A 23,885-nucleotide genomic window follows, 5' to 3' on the forward strand; every position below is an offset into this window, starting at 1 on the left:
TTTTCTTGTTTAGAAAGATCAGGAATAGGGCTGCCACGATTAGTCGACTAGTCACGATTACGTCGACTATCAAAATAATCGTTTGTGGCAGCCCTAATCAGGACCAGGTCAACTTTTTTTTTTAAGTCTATTTTTGAGGATGATTTTTCTAAAAAAAACAGAATGTGTTGGGTGTGTGTGTGTGTGTGTGTGTGTGTTACATGGCACATTTAAGATATTGGTAGATTATTTTACACTGGGTCCAACATCAAAGGGATTTGTGTCTCCTCTTGGAATCAAATCAAGGATCTTTTGGTTGTTGGGTAAATGCGTAACACACTACATTATAGAGCTACTGTTACAGTCTTGTGCAGTAATGGATGCAAATGAAGATTAGAATATGTGTGGAAAATGAAAACCTTTAGTTTATGTGATGACGAAAACCAATCAGAATTTTTTAGATTTTGCTTTCCATCTATTTATCCATCCAAAAAACAAAAAACACCCAGCAGTTTGTTATTTTGCTATGGAATTTTAACTTGCGGATGTCAAACTGTTGTTGTGTCTTAGTAATGATACAAATAGTTGCTTGGAGCGTGTTTGTAAATTATTCAACTTCTGATAAAAACTCCAAGTTTTAAAAGAAACCTGGAGTGTTATCACCACAGAATAAAGACGAAGGAGCCATGAGCATCACTGAAAGGGAGTGATTTTTGCTGGTTGACAAGGCCAGGTCTCACCCCTAGGCACATGTGACTGTGTTGAGCCATGGATTTGTTGGAGGAGCATTTCGGGCAGAATAGTGGATCATTGCAGTGTATGCATCGGAAACAGTTCAGTAAATTGTATGTTTTTGACGTAGTTTTGATGAATATTTGCAGACAGTCAAGTTAAGATAACAAACATTGGAAATATTAGAAAGGCTGGTTGTTCTCGATTCACATCATTGCTTGGCAGTTTTATGCGCATTTAGTATTATTGGTCTGAATCTTTGGCTGGGTTTTTGGATGCTGTGTCAGGTAGTGATGTATGAAGATGTAAAAGTGGTTATAAAAAGGAAATTGAACCTTTCTAATTGGACTGCTGTTTTAAATTGCTGTACCTGTGCAGCATTTAATAGGTTAGAAACTAAAACGTGACCAACAACAAAAAAAATTTAAAGAGTCAGTTTAGAGATTTTAGGGAGACATCTTGTAACAAATATACAAAGTTTAGGTCTTAAATACGAAGACAAAACAGGTAAAAGCTTCATTATTTAACCCTCATATCTCAATGATTTTCTTTCTCTATCAAAATGGCTCCGTCCTGATTTACTGTATGTATACCCAGTACTATGCTCGCCCAGCACTAACAACAAGAACCTGCAAGGTAACTTGTTGACAGACATGACTTTGAGTCTGCACTCAGAGGCGTGCATGTATATGAGCCGTAACCAATAAACAATACACAGCTTTCGTGCGTTTAACAGGGTTTTCTTTGCGGATTTCGTCCAGCTCCATCTGCAGGAGCCGCATTCTATAACGTCTGAGTCTCAGCAGCTGTCTTCTCCAGCTTCTCGTCTGCACAAAAGAGCGCAGAGGCAACAAAAGTGGCAGGCTGCTGCTGCACGTCAAGCTCCATCTGGCATGCTGAAATCACCTGAAGAAACTGTCACCTTTCACATTTGTTTTTGTGAAAAGGAAGACGGCTGAAAATTCTTGTGACCCGAGTTTGAACTAGATGATTTTACTGGTACAGAAATGGTGAGAGCAGTAAAGACTAGCCACTAAAATACAAGCTGACAAATATTGTATTCCCTGAAGAAATGCACATATCACTAAAATAGCTTTCAGAATAATGATTCTGAGGACAATAGATGTTCGAGTGGAGCACTGATAAACATGTCTGCCTTTTTTGTTCCCTCTTAATCTTCCCACATTTAGTAAACAGTGCATCTGTTATTTGGTAGATCAGAGATATTTTCTTTACACTGAAGCGACAAACACAAACCAAACATCCAGCAATTATCTCCTGTCCTGCAGAGATATATGGTATAAAAGCTTTGACTGCAGAATGACGTGATAAAAAGAGCCTGTTGTCCCTTTTGTTTACTTGTCTGACATATTTTATGTCCTTTTTTTGCCTTCTGTCACCTCCTTTGCCTTGCTAGCTCTTTTGAAAACTTCTTTTAGTTTGTTATTCCCCTCTCCTTTTTTCTCTTCATGGTCCCTTTCTTCTCATTTCCTTTCCTCTGCTGTCATCTACAATCTTTCTCTCCATTCGCCCACTCTCCTCCCCTCACTCTCTATCTGTCCAACTCAGAATCTGTCTTTCTCTCTGAAGTTGATTCAGCTGATAGGGAGACAGAAAGCGGGCTCGTCTCTCTTCCCTCCCTCTGTCGTTCTCAGTGACACAACTTTCATCATTTTTTATTGTTCAAAGCGTTGTCTGAGTTTAGATCCTGATTTCTCTCGGTTCTGACACGACAGGACAAAAGGGCATGGATGGACAGACAGACGTGTACATAGAGAGGGGGAGGAAGGTTTGGGAGAGACAGAGAAGGGCAGGGGAAAGAAGGATGGGAATGATATTAGAACAGTATACGTACGGCGTCCACACTCAATCAGTCACTTGTTGTTTACATCTTCTGTGTCTCTGTTTTTCACTGATCTCATTACATTACAGAAAACAAAAGCAATAACAAGTCCCACTTTATTGATGTCATAAAAACAGGATCATGTACTATGAATATTTCTAATTAAATTAGCTCCACTCAAGCACAGAAACTCCCCAACTTGTTGCCAGCATGCTCATCGGAATACTTGAGGCAGAAATGTCCATACAGGCGTAGACTTGTCTTAAAACTGTTGCAATTCAAGAAAGTCTCGTGGGAATAGATTAAAAGCCATTTCACAGAAACTGTATGTTAATGCTCACTTGAGAGGAATATAAATGGACCTGAACTTTGTGCAAAGTAAGAACTGCAAAACATAAGTACGATGTGGAGAACAACACCTCATTGAAAGGAAAAAGGGAAATTGTTCCACTTAGCTACTGCTTAGAAAAAAGAAGGGTTACCGTCTCTCTAAAAAAATCATTTTAGCTATAACTGCAACAAAAAGTAAAAAAAAAAAAGAAAGAAAGAAAGAAAAGAATTTTAGCCTATTAAATCATTTTTTTAAAAACGGGACTCTATAACACGCGTAACACATTCAACATCAGACACACTATCAGGGTGAGAGACGCAGGCAAAAGAGCTTTTCATTGCATTAGTACAATATATCAAAGTAATAAACCTAGTAAAATCTTGTAAACTTGGGTCGTAGAGAAATCGAAAGGAACAAAATCAGGGTGGAGTCTGACTTATTTGTATTGTGTTTGTATCTACTACATGGTAGTAGATACATTATTGCTAACATTAGTGCTATTAATTTCATTACTTCCCCTAGTGGTGCAGATAACTTTAATAGTACTCCTGGTAGTAATAGTAGAGTAACACAAAAGCACAATAATAGCAGTCATACATACATATTAATGTGTAGTTGTACTAGTGTTAGTACGAGCAATAGTAACTGTGTGAAGTATCTCAGTCAGTACTACGAATTTCAAAGGTGTATTAAAATGTATTCATGATACTATCAAAGATTTTCCTTGTGCAGCAGCTTGGCTTTACACTGTACCAGGGAATTAAAATAAAATCCATAGACAGTTTCGGGGTGTCATGACACAGATGTGCACTGTCTGTCTGCAAAGTTCCTTCAAAGAGGTTTACTTGCATAACAGTATAAAACAAGAAGACAAGAAAGGCAGCTAACTAGATCCCTGCTTCCCAAAAGGAAAAATAACAGATCGCAGAGAGATCTCAGATCATTGTCTCTGAATCTTCAACCAATTAAATTCCTGAGGCTAGATTTTATTATGAGAAACAACTGATTTGGTTTCATGCTTTGATAATTAAAAGAACCCCCACTGTTTCACTTTATGATCACCAAAATGAAACTAGTGGAAATTCACAAATGCCTTCATATAGTACATGCATGTTTGAGCAAAACACACAGGCAGACGCATGTAGCATATGTGTATTTACATGAAGGTGTACACAAGCTCAATTTCATGCTAAGTGTTTCCACACAAGTAGGGAATATGCATAAACACGGACTGCTGCACACAGTCGGTGGCAGTCAGAGTTGTGGAAGTATAAAGCATGAATATATAAGCAGCACGGGGGTGAAGCATCTCTCCCAGCAGTTCCAGCCTCATGTTTTTCAAACAGTCAGAAAACTCTGGAAAACATGAGTCTCTCCGCTCCGCTGGGGGATCCAGCAGCTCTAACAAGGAACCAGAGGAGCCCAGGCGGTTGTTAAATTTTTTTTTTTTTTTTTTTTTAGCAACGCATCCTCTTCTTTTGTCTCTGCTTTAGTTCAGCTCTCACACCCTCTTCCCCTTTCGCAGCTCCACCAATAGCAGCTAGTCTTCAAGTGTTGCTTGTCTCTGAAGCTATCAAGAATTTTTTATTTTTTCTACCTTTTTTGTCACAGGGATTGTTGTGTTGTGCAGGTTAGTCTGTCACAGAGCCTGGCTTGAGCCCTCCTGGGAGACAGTGTTCTCCCTATAATGTGGGTGTTGGAGTTTGGAAGATGCTCTTGCTTGTGTTAATCCTTGGCAGGATTTGCAGTATGTGTGACACCCTCGCCCCCTCCTCCCCTAATTATAGTTGTTATATGGCATTCTTTCAAAACAAAAACAAAAAAGTAATACTTTCCTTCATTTCTGTTTTTACATCATTATTTAAAAAACATAAATGAGATACTGTCAGCAGAGTGTGAGATCCTCATAAATGATCAGATCAAAATCTCAAGTCATTTGTTTACTTGGACCATTTTAGTGCATCAGAAAGAAAATTACTTTACTCTGATAATACAGCTCGACTGTTGTGGAGTGATGATAATGACACATTTATGCTGCTCTTTCTCTCTAAAGCTGAGGCTCTCTGGATGACTTTAACAACTTGGCCATCTGCTTCTAAATGCAGTTTGTGACTATGTACAGTACAGTCTTCCACAGACACACAGCAAAGCTACACTACAGCACAGGTACCCACACAAACTTTGATATTCTGTACGAGCTCACAAACACTTCTTGTTTTGCAAGGGGAGAAAAAAGGAGGCAGCGAAGTAGCTTCTCTTAGCTGATTAGCCCTGACAATCAGCTCTAGGTTACTTTTTTGAAGTCACTGACCTAATTTTTTGTTTGTTTACTGTACATTTTAATTTACTGGTTATTTTGCCTCCAAACATACGAAGGATTTTATATAATGTCTCCAGGATTTGCGGGGTGTTACATCACGTACCTCTGTCCGAGGTCTGTGCTGGTTAGCAGTCAGGGCGGTCTTAGACCTACACACACAGCGCAGGATATCAGAGCAGGCCGTTTCACTGACAGAAGTGCTGTCTGTCAGACTGTCCTGTAGAAATGTCTCATCTTATAAATACACAGACACATTCCTCAGAGACACTTAATAACATCAAGCTATTAACATAAAGTAGATGTTTGCACATTTAAATGTGTTAGAAGTCAGAGGCTGAAATGTCTGATATGAAATGATGTAAACACAGCACATTTGGCATGCAGTGTAATAAGTTTAATTCACAGACTGCATATTTTTTCATGGAGTCTTTCCCATTCATCTCATTTATTATGTATGCACGTCATATACATGTACTACACACAAGCATTGCAATGGTTTCCCTGAAATTTCACACAGCGCACATTAGAAATTTCTAGAACATTTCCATACTGTGCCTAGAGTCTCTATCGCTACTATTTTATTCATCAGTTAAATGCATGAACCTTTTACGTTATCTTTGTAGTTATACAGGGTCATTTATATGGATACACCGTAATAACATGGGAATGGATGGTGATATTAAAGTCCTGTTTGTGGCACATTAGTATATGTGAGGGGGCAAACTCCTCAAGATGGGTGGTCACCACGGTGGCCATTTAGAAGTCGGCCATCTTGGATACAACTTTTGTTTTTTCAATATGAAGAGGGCCATGTGACACATCAAACTTATTGGTAATGTCACAAGAAAAACAATGGTGTGCTCGGTTTCAACGTAACTTTATTCTTTCATGAGTTATTTACAAGTTTCTCTTTGTTCACAGCCATTGACATGTCGAAGAGGTTAACACGTGAGGAGCGGATCGAAATTGTGTTGATAGCTAGTGAACGCAGTAACCGGGTCATTGCAGCAGATTTTAAAACAAGACACCCTACGAGACCACCCATCTCCCATGCTACAGTTAGCAAACTGTTTGCTAAGTTTCGTGAAACTGGTTCAGTGTTGGATTTGCCAAAATGTGGAGGCAAGAAAACTGTCACTAATGAAGAAACATCAGTGGCTGTCCTAGCTTCATTCAGCAAGAGCCCACAGCGTAGCACTCGCCGCATGTCACTGGAGAGTGGCATTAGTCGAACATCCCTTCGGTGGATATTAGCTACTCACAAATGGCACCGTTACAAACTCCAGCTACTGCAGCATCTCAACGAGGATGACCCAGATCGGTGCACAGAATTTGCAGAATGGGCAAAACAAAAATTGGAACAGGACCCTCAGTTTACACAAAATATTTTGTTCAGTGATGAGGCAAACTTTTATGTGAATGGTGAAGTTAACAAAAAAAAACCACCTCAATTGGTCTGACACTAACCCACATTGGATGGATCCCTCCAAGACTGTTGGACCAACAAAAGTGATGGTTTGGTGTGGTATATGGGGTACAACGATAGTGGGTCCATTCTTCATCAATGGAAACCTCAAGGCCACTGGATATGTGAAATTGCTACATGATGATGTGTTTCCCTCTTTATGCACTGAAGCTGGCATGTTCCCTGAGTTTTTCCAGCAAGATGGTAAATAGCCTGCATTTTTATAGCGCTTTTCTAGTCCTTAAGGACCCCAAAGTGCTTTACACTACATTCAGTCATTCACCCATTCACACACACATTCACACACTGGCGATAGCAAGCTACATTGTAGCCACAGCTGCCCTGGGGCGCACTGACAGAGGCGAGGCTGCCGGACACAGGTGCCACCGGGCCCTCTGACCACCACCAGTAGGCAAACAGTAGGGGTTAGTATCTTGCACAAGGATATTTGGCACCGACCTTCTGATTAGTGGCTGACCTGCTCTGCCACCTGAGCTACAGCCACCCCACATTATGGTGCACCACCACATTTTGGGTGCCAGGTCCGAGCATTCCTAGATGAACAGTTTCGTGGACAGTGGATTGGTCGTCGTGGGCCAGTTAATTGGCCCCCAAGGTCTCCCGATCTGACCCCCTTAGACTTTTATCTTTGGGGTCATCTGAAGGCAATTGTATATGGTGTGAAGATACGAGATGTGCAGCACCTGAAACTACGGATACTGGATGCCTGTGCTGGCATTTCTCCTGCGGTGTTGCTATCAGTGTGTGAAGAGTGGGAGAAGAGGGTTGCATTGACAATCCAACACAATGGGCAGCACATTGAACACATTTTATAAGTGGTCAGAAACTTGTAAATAACTCATGAAAGAATGAAGTTACGTTGAAACCAAGCACACCATTGTTTTTCTTGTGACATTACCAATAAGTTTGATGTGTCACATGGCCCTCTTCATATTGAAAAAACAAAAGTTGTATCCAAGATGGCCGACTTCTAAATGGCCACCGTGGTCACCACCCATCTTGAGGAGTTTGCCCCCTCACATATACTAATGTGCCACAAACAGGACTTTAATATCACCATCCATTCCCATGTTATTATGGTGTATCCATATAAATGGCCCACCCTGTAGTTTGATTGAAAATACTTGGTCAAGAAGGACACAATGCTACACTCCAGACTTCAAAACAGGATTAAAATACATGATGTCCTGGTAGCTACATCTATGTGGTTTTTTTTTTTTTAGGTTTTTTAAAAGCTGTCTATGGCCAAAGTTGATGGTAACACGTCTCACATTAGCCCACACAGACAAACACACCCACACAATGATGTAGATATAGATGGTTTGGATCTGGCCACCATAACCAAGTGAAGGTCTTGGTATCCACTCAACTGTTCATGAATCGTGGTAGTTTAAATTACTGTGTTGTATGTCAGTTTCATCATGATTTGTAACTCTTCCGTCAGCGTGGTCGTTGTTGCTTCTTCTTCATGTCAGAAATGGAAAATTATTCATCGGCGTGCGTGGGTGTGTGTGTGTCTCTCTTTTATCTTATTAGTACCAGCAACTACACAAGAGTAGCTGCAAGTTGCTCCTCTGCAGATTCACAGGTTCAACAGTACAATGTTTACAATGAAACATTTACCAACCAAACCTTAAACAAAACCCCCACCCTGATGATGATGAAGATGATGATGATTATTTTGCATTTATACTATAAATACAGTTTTTAGTCTATTGAAATGTGCCTCATGAGCCAAGTTTCATCTTACCCAATGTGTTTATATGGGTTTCATTTGTTTTACTGAGTGTTTTTGTTTGATTGAGTGCTTTACACAGCCTTGCAGAAAACTTTATAGTTGCTTATAAGAACTGCAAATAACTAAAAACTGAAATTTGTTAGGAGACATAAGTGAAAATGAGGCCAATACCTTGCCAATTTCTATTCTTGTGCAAAGTCCATACACCTCTAAATGCCTTTCATGGATTGAACCTGGCTCAATTAAAAGAGTTGAATCCACAGAAAGTATTCATTTGAGCTATTCATTCATTGGAGTCATTGACTCGGAAATTTTCCTAATGGAATTTTCCAGTAAAAGAAGAAATGAAGCATTATCAACTGTCCCTTGCTGTTTCTTCCCTCTTTTCTTCTCTTCCTCTCATTCAGGAGAAAAGAAATCCCCTGCTCCCTCATTCACTGTCGGTGTGTATAAATATGTAAATGGCTGTTGCCTAACCAGCCAAAACTAGGCCATCTTCTCCTCTGTGAACACCTGAATAGAAGTGAGACAGAGATAGTGGAAAAAGAGGGGGGGGGGAAAGGAAAGGCCAGAGGTGAAAAGCTTACCAAAATATCTTACTCCAGCAGGCGTGCTGCTACTTTGCTCAGATTAAACTGACATTGTTCCATATCATGCTGCCCACGTAAAAGCAGAATGATATTATACTTATAATTCCCACGTTTATTCCTGAGAATATCACATTAAAAAAATATTCTTTTTTATAACAAAAGGCAACTTTTCTGTGAACTCTGTTTGCATGCTGTAAGCACTTTCCACTGGTGCATAAGAAGTTTATGATTCCTGCATGCTTGCAAATACATGGAGAAGCACAGGAAGTTTAGAACATTAAAAACAAAGGGTCCTGATGATGTAGTGTTTGGGAGGCAAGCGTAAGCTTATTTTTAGGGAATTTAAATGTTTTGCTGTCTCAAGTGAAGTAATTAGATCAGTCTCTCATCTCAAGTAAAAACTAATATTCAGGAAATGCATTCATTTTATTTATACTGTACTGTGCAAAAGTCTTAAGCCACCCCTCATGTACCTATATTTTACTTCCCAGGAGCCAGACTCTGTCATCTTTAAAGTGATCTTGAGAAATCGTTCTACAGGCTTTCTGATGATTTTCTTCACACATTGTTCTTCAGTCCAGTTCTTTAAGTTAGCCACTCTCAAATTGTCATGATTCGGGTGTGTCACAGGCAGGAGAGGACCCAAACGCAAACTCACGGAGACAAAACATAAACTCAAAAACACAGCTTTAATGCTGGCAAAAAGTGGAACATGAAAACAGTACTAAACTAAACTGGGAAAGCTAAACATAAAGTAAACCAGGAACCACGGGGAGAATCACACACAGCATGAGGGAGAAGGCGACGCCGAACAGAGGGAGACGCAGACAGAAATACACAGAGGGTTAACGAGGAAAGTGGAAACACACGGGGAACACAGCTGACACAGATAACCATAACGAGACAGGGCGGGGTGAACATAACACTGACGGGAGACGGGCAGAGTCAAACAGGAAGTACAGAGGTTCAGACAGGAGGAGAGAGAGCACGGGGAAAACACAGACATAACGGGCTGGGGAAACATGGAACAACCACAAAGGGAGATGAGGACTCATAAATACACAGAGGGCACACAGGGGTGAGAGAGAGCACGGGGAGAACTTAGACATAACGGGCAGGGGAAACATGGAATAAAACATAAGGAGAGACGAGGGCTCACAGATACACAGAGGGGCACACAGGGGGTAAAAGCCACGAAGGGAAAACACTTAGGGAACAACACAACAGGGCAACTCAGGAAACATGGCCTAAATAGGGAACAAAATACAAACATACAAGAAAACTAAGAATACTGGGCCAACATGGCCCAGGACCATGACACAAATGAATTATTGTTTGTTAATTGTTTGTTAAGCGCTTTAACACCAACCTGTGAATCATTCAAGCAATTGCAGATGCTTAATGTATTCACTACGGTCAAACAATCAGGATGTGATTGAAGCAACATATAGAGAAACGCATCTAACTCAAGGCTTGAACCAGTGTTGTGTCTGCACATAACGGATAACTTTGCAAAGGACCAGCTCCCATTGTTCCCATTTCTTTATAAGTCTATGAGATGTGCCTGTTGCTGCTGATCTTCAGTCCAAGAACTGGACTGAAGATCAGCGGCAACGGACATAAGATCAGGTGACTGACTTGGCAACTGAAAAATATCCCATTTATTTGTCTTGAGACACTCTTGGCTTGCTTTCCCAGTATGCTTTGGTTCATTTCCCATTTCCACAGTGGCATGCTGTCCAATCAGTTTTACAGCATGTAGCCCTGTGCACTTCTCAATTCATTGTGCTTCTCCTATCAGGAGTCACCGTCGCTAGTGGCTCTGATCTAGTGACAGTCATGCATGGCCATGCCATAGCATTGTCTCAACCATGTTTGACAGATAATGTGGTGTTCTTTACGATTATAAGCTCTTCCTTTCCTTCTCCTTCCTTTTCTCTTCCAATCATTCTGGTGCAAGCTGATTTTGGTTTTATCTGTCCAAAGAGTTTGATTGTTTTTCCAGAACTATGGTGGCTATTTTAGATGTTTTCTCACAAAGTCTAATCTGACCTTCCTGTTTTTGTTGTCATTAATGGTATGTGCCTTGTTGTACACCCTGTTTTTACATGAAGATGTATCTTGATTGTAGATCTTGACAATGATACACATATTTCCCTAAGTCAAGTCTTCTTGACTTAGATGTTGTGAAGAGGGTTTTCTTATCCAAAGAAAGATTCTTGTGATTATCCACTTTAGTTACTTCTGTGTTGCTTAGGTTTCCTGTAAATGTCTTCTTTTTAAGAATGTACTCGATTGTTGATTTGACCAATCAGTGTTTTTGCTATCTTTCTTACAGCTTTGAGTGTTTCAGCCACTTTTGCACCAATATTTCAATATGGCTCATATTAAAAGTCGGAGTGAACAGCTACCAAATACCAAATCGTTAGAAATCTTCATTTTTGAATCTTCAGCTGTGTTGTACAGAGGCAAATATAGGGTCCAACTGTTTGCACAGATATGGAAAGGTTAGGCAAAACACAAATAACCAAAATAATGTTAAAGATACTGATGATAATGTCAGTGATTACAGAAAAACACTTGTTACACGTTCCCACTGCTCTCATGTCGTGATTACTCACTGCTGGGGACCTAATAAAGCAGAACTTTATATACTGACACAAATTAAAAGCTACATTCTGGGAAACACAGGTGAACCACAGAAGAAATCAACAACAGTCAACACAACGAAGTCAATTTAATTAACAAACCCAATCACATCCCACAATAAATAAATAGAAATAGAAACCTATTGCGTGGTAATAGTAATGATCATACATCCTGTAAATAGTGTTGGGAACTGATCACAGCGTGAAGGAAGACGACGGTCAGTAAATCTTGATGAGAATGTGTTTTCCTTTATGACTGCAAACACTTTAGGTGACTCAGTCGTAAAGCTGCAGCATCATTTGATGTGTTTACTTACCAAGGTGAACTAGGGCATTCGCACATCTTGACAGGTCATATTTCCACCGCAGTTCTGAGGATGTCCTCCATCAAAAGCACCTTTATGCTGCAACCAAATATTCTGTACACTTTTTTTTTATTCAGACAAGGTACTTTCGATTATTTTACTCTGCACAACTAAACACATTATGTACAGATTACGAGAAAGACATAATGGCATAGAGCAGACTCCCTACACATGACCCCCGAGCAGGTCATCTACTTATTGGAAGGTTGGTGGTTTGATTCTTGGCTGCTCCAGTCTGCATTCCTCTCTGATTTAGCCATCGGAGTATGAATGAGTGTGAAAGGTAGATAGAAAAGACTTTTCATAGAAAAAATTGCTTTGAATGCTACAGGAGAGTAGAAAAGCTCTATATATGAAAACTTATAACACTTTTACGCTGCTCAAAAAAAGTCAAGGAACATTTGATTATCATAGTAGAACCCAAAGTCAGTTGGACTAGACTTAGAAGGATGAACCATCTTGAATCCACTTTCACCTGCTATAGTGCTAATGAGGGTGACACCACAACTTCCAAAGGCCTCCTGGCTAATATTTATCTGGTTTTGGTTTTTGTTAGTGTCCTCATCAGCGCTGGTAGCATGAGATGGTACCTGCAATCCACTGAGGTTGTCTAGCTAGTCTGTGGAGGCTGTGGAGGAGATACTGGCAGCAGGAACAGCATTGTGTGAGGAGGAGCAGCATTGCTAGAGTTAAACAAAATGACCTCCAGCGGGCTACTCGTGTGAATGTTCCTAATCAATTTGTCAGAAACCAAATCCAGTGTGGTGTGAAACCCAAGCTCCTTTAATAGGACCTGAGTTCAGCACCATGGAGAGCAACTGGCAAGTCAGTTAGACCAGAGAAAACCCAAACTGGCAGGCCCACCTTTGGCATCCTGTTCTCTTCAATGATGATCTTGCAGGCAGCATAATTTTTTACCACATATTCTCCAGACTATTAGTGCTCTGAGAGTATTCTCTTAGACTCTTATGGTTTTGTTGGAGGATCCGGCTCACCGACTGACGTGTTCCATCCAGAGGAGAACAGTTTAGTGGGGAATGGAAGAATTCAGTCTTTAAACCATCACCTTTCGATTACAAAGTCTTTATGCCTTTGTTTGGGTGAGTTTTCTGCCAGGAGCAAGACATCGCCGGACAGAGAAAACAAGAGCAGAGACAGACGGGGCAGGCCAGGCCAGGCCACTGAGCGAGGGAAAAATGCTGGGAAAATAGAACAGAAAAAGGCTGAGAGGCAGAACAAGTGAAGGACGGAGGGAGAGAAAAGTGTTGGAGGTGTTAATCGTAGGCTGCGAGCAGGTATGTGTATGAGTGAGAGAGAGAGCGTTTGTGCGTGTGCACGGGTCTGACAGTATCTCAGGGCTACATCAGTGCCCATTAGTATTTTGCAGCACGAACACACATTTTGACAGGTCGGCCGCCGCCGCCTGCAGAGAGGGACTGTGAGTGTGCGTGTGTGTAGCTGCTGGTTTTGACCTCCCTTTTCATGTGTTTATCTCACCTCCAGATGAACTTTGATGAGCCAGCATACACTTTCACAACCACAAACACACAAATGGCAGCCACTCCTCATCAAATATTAATGATTTTCCCACCATCTGAGCAGAAATGTACACTAAAGACATTCCTCATATTCTCTCAATTCTTGTCCACTTTTCTTCTTCTTCTTCTGCACTCTTTAAAAAAAATTTGCTCTCCTCTTCTTTTCACCTACTCTCCTTTCCTCTTCGCTCTCTTTTTGTTTCATTGCCGTGCGGTTTTGTTTCCTCTGCTTTTCTTCTCCCTCCTTCCTTCCCTTTTTATCAATTTCAAACTGTGGGCAGAATACAGATATGCAGCTTCAGATTTGGCTTTACTGAGGGAGGACACTGGGAGATGTTAATGGCCCAGTTTAGTGTTTCTCACTAGTAAATGGAAATGTTTCTTCCTTTTTACATTTGTTTTTGCCTTTTCTGTTTTTATCTCCAGTGGATATAATAGATTTTTTGCGATTTATAGTAGTAATAGCCAGGAAGTTGAATGAGAATCACTTCTTAGTTTGATTTTCTTTTCCTTCTCTTGTAGTTTTATTTTCTCTCTTGCTTCCATCTTTTTGATCTCATCTATTTTTCCCCTCTGACATCTTCTTTTCCTTATTTTACAACATGCACACTTCTCCATTTCTTTTACTTTTTTGTTCCTTTTTTCACTTACAATAGACTCCTGCTCTTTTCCTATTCAGATCCCTCTTTACTATAGCCTAGTTTCTTTGCTCCTTCTCATCACAGCTTTCAACTCCCATCTCACATTCTGTCTTTTCCTTTTCTCCTCCTCTCTCACACCTACCTTGTCATGGTTTCTCCTGTCCCTCTCTTTTTTTTTGCATTCCTGTATTTCCTTCACTGTTTATTTGTGTTCTCTTTAGCTTTGACGCAGCAGGGAGTTAACACACACACACACACACAAACACATTGATACGCATGCACATACATACATACTCACTTGCTTTGGGAGTATAAAGGCTTGTTCATATCAGCTTTAACATCAGTCAACTGTCAGCACAACTTTTATCTGAACATCTCTGTTGCTCTCTCTCTTTCTGCCTGTCTGTCAATGTCTCTCGACCTCAATCATCTTTCATTCAGTCTCTGTCTCAAACACACACACACACCACACACACACCACACACAGTCTCTCACTCGGAAGCGGCTCGTCTTTATCTTCTTATCGTTCCTCTCTGGTAGAGCTGCTGAATAAATCAACTGCAGCAAAAACCAGAGATGGAGGCAGGGAGATAGAGGGATGGAGGAGGCAGAGAGGCATGATGGGATATGATATGACAAATATATATCGTGCATATTCCCGCTCTCACCCAGGGAAAGGGACAGACAGTGGAAAAGGAAAGAGTAAGGACGTAAAAATATAGAAAGAAATCCGAATTCAAAGAAGCGAAAGATTTCACTGATGCTCAGCTTTGAAAAACCTTGACTTTCTCAAGTGTGCGTATGTATGTGTGTATATTTAAGGGCACTTTAACCTCTACATAAACAGATATGCACGATGTAACAGTGGTTAGCACTGTTGCCTCACAGCAAGATGTTACTGGGTTTGAATCCACCATCTCATTAATAAGCATATTCAAAAATTGTACTCTGGCTAAAGTGCTGCTAAAACCAATAAAATAATAAAGCAATAAAAATGGTTAAAATATTTTTAAATGTCTGATTTAGGTGAAGAACTCTGTTTCAGATAAAGCTTATTTGGGTATGGTGTGCATGAGATTTGAAACTAGCTGGAACATAATCACAAAGTGTGGCACAGTCAGTGTTATTTACTGTCCGTCTGGTTTTCAAGCATGATGTAGCTCTGCAATGCAAACCAAACTTGCCCAAATATCAAAAGTCACATTCACTTTCTTGCACTTCACATAAGGTTTGAATATGTGCAAATGTATCAAGTGTCTACTCTTTGTATCCAAAACCAAGGTAGCAGTAGGATAAAATAGTACTCCACTGTGAAGTCAGGAACTCTACGAAGCCTATTTTACCCTTTATGCAAGGGTTTTGTGGAGCATGAAGTACGCACACTCATGTATGCACATCAGTGTAATGTGGACAACAGGACTAACGTGGAACCCTGTGAAGGCAAAAGTGCCTTTTTTTTGGCTACACGTGTCTCTTAACCAGAACAGGAAGCTGAGTGAAGCTGCAAAATCTCTACATCATTAGAAGCTGGCTTGTGCTCCTTTACTCCTCTGCCAGTTCCTGGTGCCTTGCATGTTTACTCTCATTGGTTTCCTCATTATGGTCTTCTCATGGCATTGAGAGTTCCAGCTGTTTTGTGGCCTCAGAGGTGATGATCATGTCTGGTTTAAGTGATGTTTTGGCTGTGTGCTCTAGGAACTTGTGGGTAGAAACATTGAAATCTAATGCACAGTTTATTCCACACCGGCTGTTGGACTACCTTAGAAATGTGCACTGCTGTTTGACACAGAACTTAATTCTTCACTAATTTGCCCCATTATCGTATGTTCTGATGAAAAATACTAATGGAAAACGGAATAATAGAAAGTGTTGCAGTCTATGCTGACAGTGGACCCAAACACAAAACTGAAAAGGCAGACAGAGTTAACAAAACATATATGACCTTTTATAAGGTAGGTGCAAAGTTTAAAAGTAAAAATACAAAATAAAAAGTAAAAAAAATACAAAAGAAACAAAAAAAAACAAATCCAAGAAACCCCATAAATGAGCAAAGAGCACATAGGGAGAACACACTCCCTGTGTGTTCTCCCTATAAACACTCAATAGACAATAGACAAGGATAAGAGAGGACTAGATATTGTTTAGGGAACAGGATAAAAGACAAATGGGACACTAACTAACAAAGTAAAAGAGGAAATGCCAAGAGAAGGACGCTGAACACAGAAATGAAAAATTCGCACAGAAAGAAACAGCCATAGAACATAACTGAGAGAACCAGAAAACACCTAATAACAAAAAACAAGGATAGAAAACTCAGAGGTGCTCCAAACTGTGTGAAAAACAGGAACCATAAAAGTAAGGGAAAACCAAAGCAGACTGTAACAATGTTAGAGTGATGAATAAATAAAAGAATAAAGGAGGAAAAACAACTAAAGTATACATGCATAGATAGGAATGCATGGGTAGACAAATTCTCTAATCTCCTTTGGAAATATTGTTTCCCTACTTCATCTCTGTGCCTCCAAACAAAAAAGGAAAAAAAAATCAAATTGCAAGTTAATGAGGTGCTGATGGTATTATTTCACAGCCGGGTGCTCGTGCGCGCTGACTGATGCTGCGTGCCGACCTGTTAATACAACAAATTAGGAGTTGAGCTTGTGTTCTAACCCACTGCAGATCTCAAGAGGAGGTTCAATGTTTAGCTCAAGGACACTTAGATGATGCACACTGAGTTGAGCTCACAAACTAGTGGAAATGTGGCACATGCGGTCTGCTAATACAAAAACTCAGCTCATTGGATATTCATTGTTGTTGAATGTGTTCCTGAATAATTACACATGACCCGACTGATGTGATCTTGGAAGGTTGGAAACAATGTTTTTGAGTTTATGTTTAGTGAATAAATCCCAAGAAACTCAGACTGGCATCGTGTTTGATAAGCCATGAATACAGAAACACAGATAAGCTCCAAAGAAACTTATATCAGAAGACATATTTATGTTTTGTGGTATGAAAAAAATATTTGGTATGATCACAGTAAGGCAACATGCTTTTGGTGTCTTCGTTTTTCATATGTCAGGGAAGTAGAAAAGTCTCCTTCCCTTAGATTTTTCTGTGAGGAATATATATATCTTATCTTTTTGAACTACAAAGTTGGGCAGCAACAGGAAGGAGCTCCCCAATCTGTCTTGCTGGGAAATGTGAATATTTGTACTTATGCTACAAGAAAATTCTGTATTTTTGAGCACTATGATATGAACATGCTTGGAGAAAATTATGTGAACTGCCTATATAATATGTGACTAACCACTTTTTAATTTTAATACTGTGTTACAATATGAATTATATACACAATACAACATATTTCTGTTGAGTCAACGAGTTGCTGGAAAAAAAGACATTTTAGATAAATACAACTTTCTAAATTTTAAGTAATTTCAAATTATTTAAATCTGCTTGTCAAATATACAAACTTATACATGGTCTGGCGCTTCCACCAATGAGTGATTTTATTAAACAAAAGTCTAGCAGTGTTGCCGGGTAGTGACTGACTCGAGCAACTGTGAGAGGTGATTGTGAACTGACATTTAGACGGACCACCTTTTCACAGAATGCTCTGTCATATCAAGGAATGAGCTTCTGGAATAGTCTTCCACTGTCAGTGAGGGAACGTACAAGTCTCCCCATCTTTAAGAGTCACTTAAAAGGGCAGCTGAGGGACACACAAGCATGTGATCATGTTTAATAATCATGCTTTATATTGAACATGAAAAAGAGTCCGTGTATTACAAAAAAGGGAAACAACTATTAGTGTAATGGGTCAGTGCAATATCAGGACAGTCAGGGCATGTGCAATACTGGGGTTTGTGCAATATAATTGATGTGTTTCCATTATTGTTATCTATATTGTCCTCTGTTGTCCACTCTTCTTGTCATTGTTTGTTCTAGTATAATGTGAGCACTGTTTTTGTCCTTGTCACATGACCTGTAAATAGTGTCTCTGTATGTTTTTACTAACTTGTGTGTAACACCAACCTGCCAGAGGGTCTGCGGATGGAAATTAGCCCAAGGCTATAATCTGGCATATTTATATTTGTTAAAATGTTCATTAATATGTATTGCCCCTCTTTCTAAATGAAATAAATAAATGAATACAGCTTCCTTTTTTTGTCTGTAAACCACAGTTAATTTAAAGTCAAGCATTTAAGATGTGCAGCAGTGAACAGGTAGGTTGTGGCAGTTAGCAGACAGCTTCAGTTCAAGGTTTGCAAAAATGTTGCATTAAATACAGCCATTTTCATACATAAAAGTAATTGGACAATTGACTAACAAGCAGTGTTGTGATGAGGTGAGGCCTGTTCCCATGTTATAATATGGAAAATAAAGCAGACCTAGTGTTTAAAGTTAGTAGTGGGGATAGGCAAATTGTAGCAAAGCCTGGAAGGCCATTGAACACAACTAGAGTGTATGACGACAGAATTCATTTCATAGTTAAGAAAAATTGAATGGAGTTCAGTTTATTTATATAGTGCCAAATCACAACAGCAGTTGCCTCGAGGCGGTATATACTGTAAAGTAAAGACTCTACAATAAACCTCCGTCTCAACCTAACCAAGTCAAGATCACTCTTGAGGAGGTAGCTCAAGAGTGTCAGGAGGAGGACGTCATTGTCAGCATCTACAGTCAGTAGTTGTAATACAATGGGTTTACAACCACAGCGCCTTGGTTTGCAGAAAATCTGATTCAATAGAAAACATCTAAAAGTCCGACAGTTCAAAGAATCCAAAGATTCTTTGGGTAAATAAAACCGGAATGAACTTATATAAAAGTATAAAAAGGAAATGTGAAGCACAGTGCATCATCTGTCAAACATGGTGTAGGCAATTTTATGGTATGGGTGTGAATGACTGCCTGTAGAACTGGGCCAACAGTGTTCAATGATAATGTGTCATGGATGAATTATGAAGTGTACAAAGCTATACTCTTTGTTCCTATTCAGACAAATGCAGAAGCAATGCAAGAGTTTCTCAAGACAGATTTCACCCCAGCAGAGCATGCTTTTCATTTATTACATACAAAATGATATGTCAAATGGCTAGTTTTTGATCTGTAAAAATGCCTTCTGGCAATTTGTTTGTGCGTTTACATTTCACATTTTGTATTGATCCTCTTGTAATGATACAAAACAGGAAACTTTTTTTCCTGTTTTGTATCAAAGGAAATGGATAAAACCAATCATATTTTTCTTGCTTGTATGCGGTATATTAAATTAAATATTCTAACCTCGTCGCCTTCTGCAAAACAAATAATGAAACACGTTATGGAAGTAGATTAGGTGAGCTGCAGAAAACCACATGTTAGGCTGGTTAATGGTGCAGTATGTTTAGTTCTACAAACACACAGATGCACAAACACACACAGACACACACATATTCGAGAAAGGTTAACTTCTTAAAAATAAAGGCCAGAACAGACCAAGCAGACTGTTTCTGTTGGAAAATGTCACCAATCCATCAATCTGATAGGTAAAGGCCAGTCTTCTCATTATACAGTGCGCCTGTGTGTGTGCGCGCGTCTGTGTGTGTATGTGCGTGTGATGTGTGTGTGCGTTCCTCTTCTCTTTTAGAAGAAAAGCCTGCTGACCCAGCGAATGCACTGCAATCAAACATGCACACACTTTGCAACGTATTTTAATGAGCATAGTGGTGGTCATCTATAATTCATTTTCAACATGTCTGGTCTGATCACTTGGTTACTGTGTGTGTGTGTGTGTGTGTGTGTGTGTGTGTGTGTGTGTGTGTGTGTGTGTGTGTGTGTGTGTGTGTGTGTGTGTGTGTGTTTGTGTGTGTGTGTGTGTGTGTGTGTGTGTGTGTTATACCTGAAGACAGGAGCAGCCAACATTATAGGAAATAGTCTCACAGTAATCACCTTGAAGCAAGTACTATTGACCAGTATAGTGTATGTTTGTATACCAGCACATCACAAAAAAATAATAATTAAATAGAAATTCTAGAAAATTGCTTGTTTTGCATGTATCATGGTAGTCTTAAGCACTTAAGTTGAAAGCAGTTGGATTTCTTTTTAGGTTCATGAAGACATTTTCTCTCTCATCTAAAATCCTTCTTCAGTTTTGGAAACTGACTGGGAGTCATAGATATTAAATCCGTATTGGGGTTATCATCGTGGGGGTGGTCCTGATAGTCACAGAACCTCCATGCCTCATGTAGTTTGCTACCACTACATGAGCCAAGATGTGATTCAAGGTGTGGGTCATTACAATCACATAGTGTGAGTGCGAGAGAAATCATCTGGGAAGGAATGTCAAGATTGATGCATGTTGACGATAGTTGGGGTAATTTTCTTTTATATTTAAATATTTTAAATAATAAACTTACATTCATTCTGTATTAAGTCCATTAATTCAAGCCTTTTGTGTTTTACCAGTATAGTCAGTTTTAGAAATGTTTATTTAGTAGCATTGTTTTTTTGTCAGGTACTACACATTCTTGTTTGGGGATACATGGAAAACTAGAGGCAGGGAACAGCAGCAAGACCCAAGCACAAAGCAGACATATAGCGACAACAGATATGACATTAATAAAGTCAGGCGCAGCATAACGGGAGTGACAAGGATGGAGCTGGGTTGCAAAGTGGCTTGGACTTGAGGTTTAGAAGGATATGAGCTGAGCTGTCAGCTGATGCAGTAGTCTCACTGTAATGTTTGACTATCCCTGGCTAGGGTGGTGGAGACCACAGTTGCTACATGGGTGCTCCTCTAATCTCTTGCCAGATTTGTTATGTCAAGATCAGACAGCCTTTGATTTTTGACTCAACTTGAAAATGTGTGTCTTGCCTGAAAGTCAATTTGTTATATTTTGGGAACTGACAGCGAGCTGAGCTGAACAAAAGAGTAGCTGGAGGACTTGTTGCTCATTTAACTTTTACTCAAAGTTCAAAACAGTTTATGTTTACCTGTCTTTTAATACAGCATTTTAAAATTTGACATGCCTTTTACTAAATCAAAGGGTTCCTTGCCAGTAGCATTGAGTAATGCTTTTCTCTTTCTTTAGGTGCACCACTCTTCACTACGACTCAGAACTTCCTTCAACCTCCATCATCATCACCTTTCACAATGAGGCCAGATCAACTCTGCTGCGGACCATCAAGAGGTAAACACACATCTGAGACTTCTATATGGTAGAGCTCAGTGATAAAACTGCAATTGTGCTATGTAATTCACACCCAATCCCAATTCTAGGAGGATTTGGTTATTTGTATCTAAATATTAAAGTCATGAAAAAAGTAGACAGGATTACTGAGATGCTAGGTGTACATCAAAGAGAGTGGTAGCAAAGGAAAAAGGCTTATAGTGAGTGGTATGTGAGACTGGACACAAAAGGACTTGTATTGACAAGCAAGGTAGAGAGACTGAGTTAAAAAGGATGTGCAGCAGGTTAGAGTGATTAAGGATGGAGATGGAAATGTGCTAACAAAGGAAGCGAGTGTTGAGAATAGATGGATGGAGTACTTTGAGGATCCGATGAATGAAGAAAAGGAGGGAGAAGAGGATGGATGAAGGAAAGTTGCTGAATGAAGTGCAGAGATTAGTAAGGATGAGGCAGTCTGTCTGATCTCATCCTTGTGTTAATGTTGTTCCTGAATTAAGATAATGTTTTTCCAGGATCAAAATTGCATCTAAACAATTATATTGCTATGATGTCATAGCTCTGTGACTTGGAAAAAACCTACACATATCCACTCAGGAAAAAATCATAGATAGGGTTAGAGGTTACAGCTAAAGTTAGAGTGTGGGTTAGGGTTCACCACTTTATGATTTGATGTGTGGTGTGACGTGTTTCCATGAAGCAAAACTATGACATTGCTACAATGTGACTGGTCACTTGCAATGTTGAACCTGGACAAACATTCGTTTTATTGGTCCAGGAATAAGACCAACACGATATAAGGTCGAGCTAGTGAAGGCATCAAAAGAGGCGATGAAGGTGTGGAGAGAGGGCAAAAGACTGACCAGACTGTTTAACACAGTCTTGGAGAGTAAGGGGATAACTGAGGAATGGGGAAGTTAATTGCTACAAATTTTTAAGAACAAGCGTGAACAAAAATACACTCACAAGCTGATGTGGTATGCTGATAGTATGGTGAGTAGTATGGCTTTATGCTGAGAAAAAGCACTAAAGATATAATGTATCCTTTGAGAGTGTGGATATAGAGAAAGCATACTGTAGTAACAGTATAGGTGAAGAGGAGAGTACAGGTAGGGTGGAGTGGGTGGAGAATAGTGTCTGGGGGAATTTCTTGCAGAACAGTAGAAGCAAGAGTGAAGGGGAAGGTTTACAAGATGGTGGTGAGACCTCCTATAATGTGTATTCAGGACATGGTGGAAAAGACAGGAGGACGAGTTGGAGGTGGCAGAGTTGAAGTTGAAGACCAGGATGGACAGGATTAGAAATGAGTGTATCAGAGGGACAGCTCAGGTTGAGCAGCTTGGACATGGACAGAGGAGGGATACTGGATATATAGGACAGGATGCTGAAGATGGGGCTGCTAGGCAGGAGGAAAAATATTAAAACTACAGATGATATGTGATGAAAGAGGACATGCAGAGGATTTGAGGAACAGGGGAGGATGCCAGAGTGAGATGGAGGCAGATGATTTGCTCTGGCAACCCGTAAAGGAAGAAAAGGTATTGAAATATTAAATCGTATCAGCCTTCATCAACCTGTATTGTTCTGACTTTATTTATTGTTTGCCGGTAAGCAGAGCAACATTCAAAAGACACACATTTACATTCTCTTGACCCTCAATCCACTCTATCATTGAACCATCGTTCTGTCAGCAGGTTACCACACCCACAATCAGCACAAACAGATACACAAAGACTCACAGACACACACAAGTTTTGGCTTGAGTTCAGCTCATTATACCAGTCAGTCAGCAGGGACTGGCTACGTCTCCTCACTATCACAGAGGACATTTTGTGATTTGTGTGTGTATGTTTGCTGTGTGTGTGTGTCCCCTTCAGCCCTTTTCAGAGCTCTGCAGTTTTCAACCAATTAAAAGACAATCTGTCTCCCTGGGCCCCTCTGCTCCCTTTGGCTCTGTCTCTCTCTCTGTATGCGTACAAGTGTGTGTGTGTTTGCCGGTAGTGACTTGGAGCTAGAAGTAGTTTAGCTGCCTTTTATTTTTACTTTGTGAATTTGGAACGTTTGTGCTCACCAGGGTGCATTAGATCCTCTGAAGCTTCCACGCTGCTCCAAACTGGTTTGCTTGGCATTAAAACATTTGAAGATAAATATACTGTATAGTCCATCTGAAAGACATTAAGCTGTGTATTATTTGTATTTAGACATTTTTAGGTATTTTTATTGCCCTTAAATACCAGTTAATATAACAAAGTAAGTTGCTTGCAGCAAAAAGAGTATTTGTGTTTTTTAATGAAAGACTGTAACTCTCCCTAGAAAATCATATTTTGAATGGATGCAATGTATTTCCAATCTTCTGTTGTCCAATTTTGGTGAATCCAGTGATTTGTACCCTCAGTTTCCTGTTTTTAGCTGATAGGAGTGGCACCTGGTGTGGGCTTCGCCTGCCAAGGTTCAATTTGATGTGCATTCAGAGATGCTCATCAGTTTGACATTCAAAAAAAAACTTTT

The 23,885-nt window shown here is 39.9% G+C and overlaps 1 protein-coding gene across 2 annotated transcripts in view; it reads left to right on the forward strand.

The window, feature by feature from the left end:
• The window catches only part of galnt14 (UDP-N-acetyl-alpha-D-galactosamine:polypeptide N-acetylgalactosaminyltransferase 14 (GalNAc-T14)), a 252,867-nt gene that overhangs the window by 101,211 nt on the left and 127,771 nt on the right, over window positions 1–23,885 (forward strand). For both annotated transcript variants that reach the window (XM_026142694.2, XM_026142693.2), the window contains exon 3: window positions 21,282–21,380. In XM_026142694.2, coding sequence (XP_025998479.1) covers window positions 21,282–21,380 — 99 coding nt within the window. The remainder of the gene's footprint in view (window positions 1–21,281; window positions 21,381–23,885) is intronic.

Source organism: Astatotilapia calliptera, chromosome 15, assembly GCF_964374335.1.
Source record: "Astatotilapia calliptera chromosome 15, fAstCal68.1, whole genome shotgun sequence".
In the NCBI taxonomy this organism is placed as follows: domain Eukaryota; kingdom Metazoa; phylum Chordata; class Actinopteri; order Cichliformes; family Cichlidae; genus Astatotilapia; species Astatotilapia calliptera.